Source organism: Xyrauchen texanus, chromosome 29 (genome assembly GCF_025860055.1).
Source record: "Xyrauchen texanus isolate HMW12.3.18 chromosome 29, RBS_HiC_50CHRs, whole genome shotgun sequence".
Classification (NCBI taxonomy): Eukaryota; Metazoa; Chordata; class Actinopteri; order Cypriniformes; family Catostomidae; genus Xyrauchen; species Xyrauchen texanus.
This window is the reverse complement of record NC_068304.1, coordinates 15,910,321-15,922,546: the sequence shown is the minus strand read 5'-3', so window position 1 is coordinate 15,922,546 and position 12,226 is coordinate 15,910,321. Positions and strand designations below refer to the sequence as shown.

General features: G+C 42.9%; 1 protein-coding gene across 1 annotated transcript in view; it reads right to left on the bottom strand.

Annotated features, from left to right (window-relative positions):
- The window catches only part of LOC127623370 (cadherin-13-like), a 532,010-nt gene that overhangs the window by 176,046 nt on the left and 343,738 nt on the right, over positions 1-12,226 (bottom strand). The window contains exon 8 of the mRNA XM_052097812.1: positions 6,195-6,373. Within this exon, the coding sequence (XP_051953772.1) occupies positions 6,195-6,373 (179 nt within the window). The remainder of the gene's footprint in view (positions 1-6,194; positions 6,374-12,226) is intronic.

Sequence of the window (12,226 nt, the reverse complement as noted above, 5' to 3'; positions counted from 1 at the left end):
TTTGAGAATCTGGGTTTATATTTCAAGTTTCTGAAAAAAACAATATTCCACGATAGTCGAGAGCAATTGCACAAGATAACAATTCAATTGAACCAAAGTTTGAGATGATCCTATTTATGACAACAGGGTTCTATCTGATTAATCATGTCTGATTTGGAACATCAGGTAATGTAGCAGAAGTTTGGAACACTGAGCTACAGGCATTAGTCATGCATGCTGATCTGAGCAACAGCAGAAAGGACAGGCACACTTGACCTGTCAAAAGAGAGTATTTTGTGTGTGTGTGCTGAGATTTCTCGGTTCCTTATGTTTTTGCTTATTGTCCGCAAGCCATTTGTTGAACTAACATCATTTTAGGAATCTCGTGTTTGTCCAAAACCAGTATGACTGACTTGTGTTAGATGTAAGGCAGTATGGTATAGCCATGTGGTAATAGTGAATGGTGACTGAGGCTAACATATCCTTGGTTGTCAACAGAAAAAGGAAAATCACATGGGTTTGTAACAACATGAATGTTAGTAAATGATAATAGAATTTTCACTACAAATCTTTGTGTGAACAGCAGTATTCCTTTAATAACTATACCTTTTCAGGTATATTTAGATGCACATGCCTTGTTGCGTAGTCATCAATTCAAACGTAAACACATTTCCTTCTAGAACGATTCACACATTGCGCTAGTGATGGGAAGTCCAATTCATTTCCGCGCACTGGTTCTTTCGTACAGTTCTACACAATTCATTTCCACAAACTGGTTCAAAAACCGATTCAGTGGTTCTTTTACGTCGTCACGTAATGACTTCATTAGTATGTAATTCTAACATCCTGATGTCATGGTTTTCATGCTCAAACACTTAAATAAAGCCATATGTGAATGCATATCGCTGATTATTCATTTTATTCAATTAAGCTATTATAACAATGGCATTTATTGTCATCAGTGTTTCATTCTGTGATCCTGCATGTCATATACAACTAACAAATATTAATTACATCATGGTTTTTCTACATTAATATTTTGCGCCTAAAGAACCCAATACAGACACGAATGTACAAACGTGGATATGTTCTACGTATCTAAAGCATATAAAGAGAATAAACTTCAATCAGCTCACCAGAATCCATGATTCAGCTTATAACAATTTAAAACATAATCTGTATACACAATAAACAGTAGTCAAATTCATTTACATCTCTTGATTGGAAAGTTTTGGCATGTTTTAATAAAACTTTTATTTAGTAAAACTACAGTCCCAAGCATATTTCCAGTACATTTCGTATGTCAGTAAAGCTAATTATATTTCGCCCCAGGCTCGTTTAAGTTCTCGGTACACGCATGCTCATAGTATAGCTCTCTAGGTTTATAAATGTATGTGGCTACTGCTATTAATGTTTCAATTCAATTCCTGGGTAACCTTGGTAAACTTTGACAGTCAGTGGAACCGGCTTATTCAGTTTTATTTGAGTCGAACAGTTCGATGTGCTGCATAGCCAGTAAATGTACTTCAGCTGTGTATTTTGTGTCATCAAGCAGGAACTAAAGTTTGATTAAGTTCGATGTTGTGAACTGGCTAGACCAGTTAATTGCTGAGAATTGGCTCAAAAGAACGATTCGTTCAAGAATCGGACATCACGAGGAATCTTTGCAGAAATGGTTCTGGTCCCATGGGAACCAGGAAGTAATTGTGTTTACATAAAATGAACGTGATTTGGAGGTTGCATTTTTGCTCAAAATGACATTTTTACTCCATTTACACCACAAAGGTAGGTTTAGGGGTTGGGATTTGGGTTAGGGGGTAGGGTCAGGGGTTAAATGGAGCGGGTATGGCCCAAAACGGCATTCCGGCACCTTCGATTCCAAAAGAAAAAGAAAATGCTTGTTTGTCAATCAATTCCATTTATTGTGTATTCCGATGCAGTTTCTGCTTGAACCATTTGACACATTTCTTCTCTATTTAGCGAGTGCACTTGTTCAAAATATGTCAAGTTCATTTCGCTTCGTTCAAGTCAGTTGTTGACACTGGTAGAGGCAGCATATATGAAAGTGGCACGAGACAGCGCTTCCGCTTCTGTATCACGGCGTTGTCTGATCTCCGTTTCATCAAAATCAAGTAATATGGAATCAACTGTTCACCCATTCCTTAGATCCACTGATATGCAGTAGCAAGTTCGTTAGTTTATTAAAATGTTACCCAAAGGAGTTTTGAATCCGGAATCAACAAAGATAAAAATATCATACAACTCGAGATCAAAACACCACTCGACCAACACACTGTAAAAGGTTTCATAGTTATGTGTATATTTTTGTGTTTTTTTTTTTATTCAGTATTTATTTTTCTTTTCAAAAAAACTAAATGTTTTCTCGCAAATGTAGGTACAGTCAGATTCACTAGTGAAAATTAATATATTTTAAACTTTTGTAATTTCATGCAAATGTTTTCATCACGAATTACATTATCAGAATAATTTGAGTAAAAAGTTGTTTGTAGAAAGTGTTTGTTTCCCCTGTTAAGAACAATGTGAATTTACTATTAAATTGTAACATGATTATATTTAAGTTTAGCATGTTCTATAAGATGCCCTACCTAGGGGAAGAAGATAACCTGTCCCAGCTGTCATCTAATGTCACTAAACCAAATATTCCATGTAATTATATATTTTCACAATTCAGTTGAACAATGACACACAAATAATGACAGACAAATCATTATTCCAGTTAAACAGAATCCCAGATAGCGACATCACCTGATTTTAGGGTTCCCCCACCTCCGAAATCCCACGTTAACCCCTGGGCAGATAAATAAAAAATACTTTCCTGTTGACTGCGTTACATCATTTACAACTAAACGTTTCACCCGGAACAGGAGCACACAAGTGCCCATACATTCAACAACACTTCCAGATTCGGCCACTGATGGCAGTGATTAGAATTTTGGTAGAAACACTGATTTCAGTAGCAAAACATTCACCGAACTGTCACCGAATTCACAGCGAAACCAATCTGGATTATCTAATAACTTGTAGTTTTTCACTGATGATTAAAACATTTTGGTGGTTTAATGTGTGCTCATCTCTTCTGATATCACTTGAAGGCAGCATTGATCTGCCATTCTGACTCCAGATTTCCTGTTCTACTTCTCTCTCTTTGCCAATTGATGTGAACGTGGCCACACAAAGATATTAAACTGAGTCTAATCTCTACCTGATATTAGCTTCCAGAAATTACCCTCCACCATGAATCCACAGTTTCAGAGAAGGAAAAAAAAAACATGGTGTCTTGGAATAAATGTGCATATCCTAACCAGATTTAATGCTTGAGAGCCTTGGGAGAGTCACAGAGAGGAAAATCAACATTCAACCTCAACTATTTTTACCTGAATTTTCAGACACCCTGGTGGGAGAGGGTAACTTAGTAAAAATACACATTTGGCTGAATAACGGAAGTGTGAGGAGTTTAAAAGATCCCAGACTTAGGATCATTTAACACTAAAACTTTTGGTCCAGACCCAAGTCCATTTGATGACAGAGTGCAAACCGAATGGCTGTTTGATAAGGTGATTCTAGGGGAGAAGATCGAAACTGTAATACCAAGTGTGAAAACAGTATAGTTTCACTAAACGGCCTGGTGAAACTGCACAACCACAAACAAATGTTGTAATGCAATTGAGTTAAAGGAAACACACCTGGTCTCCTTATTAACACACCTGAAATTCCCTGGAGCTCACTGTGTAAAACATCTGTCATATGTCATGCATATGAGATCGCATCTGAAACGAAGCACAGACTCATGGGAATCATGCAGAGGCAACATCAGTAAGATGTTATGGTGACAGAATATGCACACCAGTAATCTACACTAAGTTAGCTAAATTTGTCAACACCACACAGCATGTGTCCCCCTCAGATCTTTAATCCAAGTAGCTTTTGAATTTTGAACTTCAAAAACAATTTTGTCATCATCTATCCACCTACATATTTTTTGAATCAAGGACTCTTTTTTTTTCATTTTAGTTGGAGCATGTTATGCTGTGATTTGAACCGAAGTCACCATGCTTGCTAAAAATGTAACCACTAATACACCTTACACACAATTTGTATTTATTTTTTTCTGGTCATGTATAATAGCCTCTATGCACCAAAAGAGCAAGTACAACCAGTGGTACTCTGTCAAAAACAAAAACTCCAAAAGAATATGCACAATTTTTTTCTCTATAAAGATATTAGTGTCTTTGAAATAAATGGCTACATCTTGTACATGTGACATTTGATTATAATGTCAAATCAACTCTCGAACACACACAAACATTCATTTAAAGCCGGCTTCACACAGTTCCAGCTGAGGGGTTTTCTACTGGCCTTGTCGGACACAGCCAATGTTGGTGGATAAGTGTGTATAACCTCAATTAAACCATGCTCTAAGTGTCTGACAACAGCTAATATTCCTCTTCCAGCAGCGGGCCGAATTGATGTTCCTGTATTCGTCACCCTTCAGAAAAAGCAATCATGCTGTTGACTTCGCTTTGGTTAGGATCTTAGAAAAGCACTGCCTCCAGTTGCTCATTAGCATGCACCGCTAACACCTTCTTTCCTCAAGACACCGTACCGTCTTTGCTGCATTCATCCTGCTGCCTGTCTCCTAACAACATTAAAAGCCCGGTTTTAATATGCTGAAGACTCTAAAGGTGTCTTGAGGTTAGTTAAACATTAAAACATGGCAGTTATTGTGTGTCCCCACAGATTTGCCCTCATGTTAGCTGTTAAATTGTTGGTTGTTTACACAGCCTAGTTTGAAAAGAAAATCTCCTCTGTTCTGTCTTCCCTTCTGTTAGAAGTTTGTCTCGCAAAGCAGTAAGAAAATAGCAAGCTGTGCTATGAGATCTGACGGTCTTTTGTATGGTCAAAGGGGTATTTTTTAAATATCTGGTAGGCATTTTGCAAATGTAACATTTGTTTCATATTTATGTAAAAAAATCATTTAGGTATAGTGCATAAAATTAACAAATATTTGACAAGCATTCTTTTGCTAGAAGATATACTGTAGTCCTTGACATGTATACAGTACATAATAATATTTTAACAAAATGTTGGAGCAATCTTTTTAAAACTTGAGTGTATACCTCTTCCAGAAGGCACTTCAAGTTATTCCAGCAGTACAAAAATTATGAAGGCAGGCAATGTATTTAATCAGATTATTATAATTTATTTTATTATCATAAACACATGGGTTCAGAGTGCATTGTAAGTTTCTGCACATACAACGGTGCATCAAGTGAATTATCTATGTAATTACTTAATTAGTATAAATGTAGTTGATAAAATATTATAATATATATTTAGATTGATATTAACATAATATTCTGCTGTACATCTTGTGGTCGTGTGACAGTTTTAGACCCCACAACACAACATTCTGGTTTTATTCACCAATAAAATGTATTTATTGTACCTTGCGTCTAATGACACAGCTTTCTCTCACTCATTGGAAATATAACCACTTGCTTACTTCTGAGTTACAAAATAAGGTGGATATTGTGGGTTTTAGGATGAAATTGACCAATCAGCATCTAGGAATGGTATCCCTGCTGAAAAGACCAGCATCGCTGGTCAATAGGTTTTTGCTGGTCACATAGCATGGAATGCTGCTGTGCTGTCCCCATCAGGATTTTAAACTATCTTCACCAGCTTGTTCAGAAAGACCATGCTGGTCAACCAGCTCAGTTTTGGTGGTGAAAAGCATGGCTAGACCGCCGGCTAGACCAGCATAAACCAGCCTAGACCAGATTTCTCAAACTTTCACTCTCTCTGTTGCTCAATGGTGGGACACGATTTAATCTTCAATCCATTCAGTCTGCTTTGAGCAACATAACCTTAAAGAAACAACTGAAGACACCTCTTCTAGCAAATTATTTCTATATTTATACATGTGCTCTAGCTTCTTTACTCCTCCTGTTCACTCTCAAAACACTATATCGAAATACTGGGAAACTGTTGACTCCTGCATAATAAATTGCTTGTGATTTTCCTCATTTGTAAGTTGCTTTGGATAATTAATCTGCTAAATTATAGAATGTAAATTTAGGACTGTAATTATATGTTGTTGTGTTTGAATGTACTGTAGAGAGTTACACTACCCCAGTAGCTTTCAGGCCAACCAACAAAAAGAAAGAGGTGCTAAAAGAAAGCATAAACTGTACCTCTCTATCGAGCAGGTTGGGTGCGATCACAGTGACAATGTCACCCCTCTCTGGGTCAATGTAGAACATATTGGGTGAAGGTTTATCAGGTGACTGTCTCAAAATGATGTAGCGCAGCACAGCGTTGTCCGTGTTAGGATCGTCAGCATCGTAAGCCGCCATGGTCATCACGGTAGTGCCTGCCAAAAACAACCAGAAAACCACAGTGTTATAAAGGAGACAAATGGAAGATATTTGGTTTGATGCAAACTATATCCTTAAAGGAAAGCTCACCCAAAAATACAATTCTGTAATAATTTTCTCATGTTGTTCCAAACCTGTATGATTTCTGGGGAAAACAGAAGAAGTTCAGTGAGATGTCTGAGCTGCTCTCTTCTATACAATGAAAGTGAATGGGAACCAATGGTTGTCAAGCTCAGTAAAAGCACCATAAAATCATCATCATAATCATAAAAAACCACAGTCCATATGACTTATGATAGCTTTGTGCGAGAAAGGCACTGAAGTTTAAGTCTACTGTATATTCGCTAAAATAATCTTGCTTGACAGCCATGGCCACCATTAACTTTCATTGTTTAGAAAAGAACATCTTGAACATTCTGCTATAAAAAAGCTCATTTTCCAATCCATGGAAGCTGGATAGTTTGGTTGAACTATTCCTTTACAATTTTATCTGTACATTGATACCACTCCTCATATCGCCTTTTTCATTTACCCAGACAGACAAGCAGAAATGTAAGCGATTGAACTGAGTGAGCTGAGCAATAGAATAGAGCCATTTGAATAGGATTTCAGGATAGCAGAAAATTCAGCAGACTAAAATTATCCTAACTCCACTTAGAAGTGGAGTCCATGTTTCCATTCTCCCAGAGCATTCAAGCTTTATATTGCACTGATCAGACATTCCTACTCCTCTCATGAACTGTCATTAACACAACTAGAAGAGTTAGGTCAGTTTACACCAAAGCATCCTTGCACTAAAATCTCTATATGTGTTAGGAATTCCTTGTCTTGTTTCACTGTTGCCCTTGTTTGCCTTTTTTGTCACCTTTGCTTTCCTTAGTTTTCTTTTCATTCCCCTGTTGTCTGCCCTGTGTCTCACTAATCTATTGTTTATGAACTACATTTCCCACAATCCACCTGCCGTCATCACTGCCATTTTGTTCATTGTTTTCACCTGTGTCTCATTTGTATTATCACTCCCTGTGTATTTAAGCCCTGCTTTTTGTTCACTCCTTGTCGTTCGTTGAATGTTGTTTAGCCTGGTTTGCTGTCCTTGCCTATGTTCCCTGTTTTATTTTTATTTCCCCATTGAGGGTTTTCCTTTGTGTTTGTTTTCTTAATAAAATTAAGCTGCATTTTAGATCCGCTCTCCTCGTCTGCCTTCGCTGCCTCATTCATAACAGAACGAACGACCCACAATGGATCTAGCGGCTTTCTTCAATGAGCTGACCCAAGCGGATCTGTCGATCCGCGAATACACCTACTTTTTTGTCGCCGTGACCAGCATTGGCGGATGGAGAGAGGAAGCGCTGAACGCGACTTACCGAGCCGGCCTGCCTACGCGCCGGTGGCAAGAGTCGCCCGGAATCGAGGGTTACACCTGGCGAGAGTACGTCGATCTGATCTTGTCGACTTTCGCAGCTGGCGAACCTCCTCTCTCGATCCCGGGTGTGCTCTCCACGGGAATCAACACCTCCACGCTGCCAGCTTGGTCCGCTCCAGAGCCGGTGTGCCCAGCTTCCTCTGTTCCTGAACCAGCGTGCTCAACTTCGCCCGCTCTAGCGCCAGCGCGCTCAACCTCGTCAGCCCGAAGGAGGAGGAGGAGGAGGAGGAGGAGGAGGAGGAGGGCAGAAGTTTCTGCTCGTTACTCCACACCTTCCACGGCCGGCGAGCCAGAGCCCACGCCTGCCACGGCCGGCGAGCCAGAGCCCACGCCTGCCACGGCCGGCGAGCCAGAGCCCACGCCTGCCACGGCCGGCGAGCCAGAGCCCACGCCTGCCACGGCCGGCGAGCCAGAGCCCACGCCTGCCACGGCCGGCGAGCCAGAGCCCTCGCCTGCCACGGCCGGCGAGCCAGAGCCCTCGCCTGCCACGGTCGGCGAGCCAGAGCCAGAGCCAGAGCCAGAGCCTGCCCCGGTCTGCGAGCCAGAGCCCTCATCAGCTACGGTCGGCGAACCAGAACCCTCGCCTGCCCCGGTCTGCGAGCCAGAGCCCTCGTCAGCCACGGTCAGCAAACCCAAGCCAGTGCATACCACGGTCATCCAGCCAGAACCTGTAGCCTCAGAAGTCAGTGAGCCAGTGCCTGACGCCTTGGTCGTCCCTGAGCCAGCGCCAGTAGCCATGACTGTCCAAGAGCCAGCGCCAGTAGCCATGACTGTCCAAGAGCCAGCGCCAGTAGCCATGACTGTCCAAGAGCCAGCGCCAGTAGCCATGACTGTCCAAGAGCCAGCACCAGTAGCCATGAACGTCCAAGAGCCAGCACCCCTCGAGCCTCCCAGGGCTCCTCCTTCCGAGCTTTCCAGAGCTCCGCCCTCCGAGCTTTCCAGAGCTCCACCTTCCGAGCTTCCTAGAGCTCCGCCTTTCGAGCCTCCCGAGCTTGCCAGAGCTCCGCCTTCCGAGCTTCCTAGAGCTCCACCTTCCGAGCCTCCCGAGCTTTCCAGAGCTCCGCCTCCCGAGCTTTCCAGAGCTCCGCCTCCCGAGCTTTCCAGAGCTCCACCTCCCGAGCTTTCCAGAGCTCCACCTCCCGAGCTTCCCAGGGCTCCGCCTCTCGAGCCTCCCAGGACTCCACCTCCAGAGCCTCTCGAGTCTTCCACGGCCCTTCTCCCCGAGCCTCCTACGGCTCCACCTCCAGAGCCTCCTACGGCTCCGCCTCCCGAGCCTCCTACGGCTCTGCTCCCAGAGACTCCAGAGCTTCCTATGGCTCCTCCTCCCAAGCCTCCTAGGGCTCCGCCTCCCAGGGCTCCTCCTCCTGAGCCTCCCACGGCTCTGCCCCCTGAGCCTCCCGAGCTTTCCATGGTTCCTCCTCCCTCGGCTCTGCCTCCTGAGCCTCCCACGGCTCCGCCCCCTGAGGCCTCTGAGCCTCCCTCAGCTCCGCCTCCAGAGCCTCCCTCAGCTTAGCCTCCCTCGGCTCCGCCTCCAGAGCCTCCTACGGCTCCGCCCTCAGAGCCTCCCGAGCCTCCTGCGGCTCCGCCTCCCGAGCCTACTGCGGCTCCGCCGCCAGAGCCTTCCAGGTCACCGCCTTTAGGGCCTCCTCCCAGGGGTCCTGACCCTGTCCCTGACCTGTGGCCTCCTCCCAGACCTTCTGACCCTGTTCCCATCCTGTGGCCGCCTCCCAGGCCTCCTGACCCAGTCCCTGTCCTGTGGCCGCCTCCCAGGCCACCTGACCCTGTTCCAGTCCTCTGGCCTCCTCCCAAGTCTCCTGACCCGGTCCCTGTCCTGTGGCCTCCTCCCAGGCCTTCTGACCCTGACTTCCTGCCTGCCTTCTGTGCCCCCTTGGACTTCCTGCCTGCCCTTTGTGCCCCCATGGACTTCCTGTCTACCCTTCGTTGCCCCCTGGACTGCCTGTCTGCCTGTTGTTGCCCCCCTTGGTCTGTCTGCCCACCACAAGCCCCCCCCCCCAGTCTATGGACATTTTTTGTTTTGTTTTATGTTGATCGTCTGGAATCCGATCCTTGAGGGGGGGGCTATGTTAGGAATTCCTTGTCTTGTTTCACTGTTGCCCTTGTTTGCCTTTTTTGTCACCTTTGCTTTCCTTAGTTTTCTCTTCATTCCCCTGTTGTCTGCCCTGTGTCTCACTAATCTATTTTTTATGAACTACATTTCCCACAATCCACCTGCCGTCATCACTGCCATTTTGTTCATTGTTTTCACCTGTGTCTCATTTGTATTATCACTCCCTGTGTATTTAAGCCCTGCTTTTTGTTCACTCCTTGTCGTTCGTTGAATGTTGTTTAGCCTGGTTTGCTGTCCTTGCCTATGTTCCCTGTTTTATGTTTATTTCCCCATTGAGGGTTTTCCTTTGTGTTTGTTTTCTTAATAAAGTTAAGCTGCATTTTAGATCCGCTCTCCTCGTCTGCCTTCGCTGCCTCATTCATAACAATATGCAACAAGACCACGATCATAGGGCAGATCATAGGTGTCCCGAGATGCATTTTTAACAGTTGAAGTTTTGTTTTTACTTGATACAACGTTTAAAAAATGTGGTCCTCCTAATGGTCAAAGACATCCGTTCTTACATTATTTAAAACATCTCCTTTTGTGCTCCATGAAAGAAAGGAAGTTTGCCAAATATATCCTCAATGGTTTATCTGTAAACAGACACCACTCACTGTATTAGTGTTTTTATTAAACCATATAGCTGAACATAACTGTAATCGATCAAGCCACAGAAAAGAGTATTTCTGAATAGGACTTCAGGGCAGACAGAAAATACAGAAGCTTCAAACTCCATCCTAACTTCACTTCTAAGAGGTGGTGTTGCGATTTTTCCAGCATACTCGAGCTTTATGTTGCACTGCATATAAAATATGGATGCTGTTCTTGGCAGATGAACTGTAATATTAGTCAGCCCTTGACATGCTGTCTCTGCTCGCCTCCTCTCTTAGGCTTCCGGAAAGAACAGGAGCTTGATGATATCCAGAGAAAGGCTGATTTCTCAGTTCAGGCAGTACAGTTAATTTCTCTCAATTTCACTTCCATCTCATCTGAATGTGCTTAGCTGCTGAAGAGGGCCATGAATGGAGCTGAGACCTCTCAAAGTCACAGTGACCAGCCAGTAATAAGAAGTTAAGTCAGATCCATCTGCTGAAGTTAATGGTCTCTATCATTGACTGCAGGTCAAAGAGTTTCTGCACCATACAGCATAACTCCTGCAGGCATGAAAAAGATGAATGAAAAATTTGGGGTTTTGTGCTGAATGCCCTCAAATAAGGCAAGTTTTGGCAATCGTAAAATATTTATTTCCTTGCTGCACAAAATCGGCAGACTTTGATCGCTAAACAGACGATTAATTGCCTTTGCAATGGAAAGAATCTAAGGCCGCGTTTTAGTTTGAAAACTATTGATTTCGTTTACACCTCTCATCCACACTGGAATGTAATTTTCTTCTAACTAAAACAGAGGCCACATCCGCACTAATATGTTTTCATTTGTAAATGCATTGAGTTCACTATGTTAACGCCTCTCATCCACACTAGAATGGTGTTTTCCATGACCAAAAATGAAGCATTTCTAGAATGCTGTCCATTACCGCATAGTCTGGAAAACAATGACATCAGGACACTGAAATTTTCCTTTCATAATTTCATTCATGTTAAGAACATGTTCACCCTGAAAAATTAGCTGTCCACAAATTCGGTCCTTCGCCCACTCACAACACAATCCAGATACTGGTTTATTTGTTTAAAGGAAAAACATTTCTAACATTAGCACAAGACCTTGCGCTTTTTTGTGGTTCCATTTTTGTTTAATTTGCATGTCATTGAGGACTTTAGAACTTTACACAATTGATCTCGTCAAGTGAAAGACAGAAGGGATCGTAATCGGAAAAGACAGAATATGACAGAGTGCACCCGGCTACAGTAAATGAGAAAAAGGCAATTATAAATAATTAAGGGAGTGGCAAGTATCTGCACTGGGAGTGAGACAGTGTTAGCAGCCAGTTAAGCGGTACACCTCTAATGATTAATTACAGACGCTGAACCACAAAGCAGAGCTCTCTGGTGACACCATAGTCAGAGCGAGCGGTTTCACTTCACTACAAGTACATGAAGTTATATGACCCCCATTTCACTGACACACACACTCACATGTACCTAGATGTGCACGCTCACATTCAGCTCTCTAAAGGGCAACCTTGTGCTTAAAGGGATAGTTCACCCAAAAATGATGAATCTGTCCTCATTTACTTACTCACATGCAGTTTCATTTGGAACTATCCCTTTAAATTAAAGCTGCAATCACAAATGACAAACACTGCTCTTCTTGTTTAACTGCTGTCTTGAGAAGGTACTGTAAAAAAGAAAGAAATAA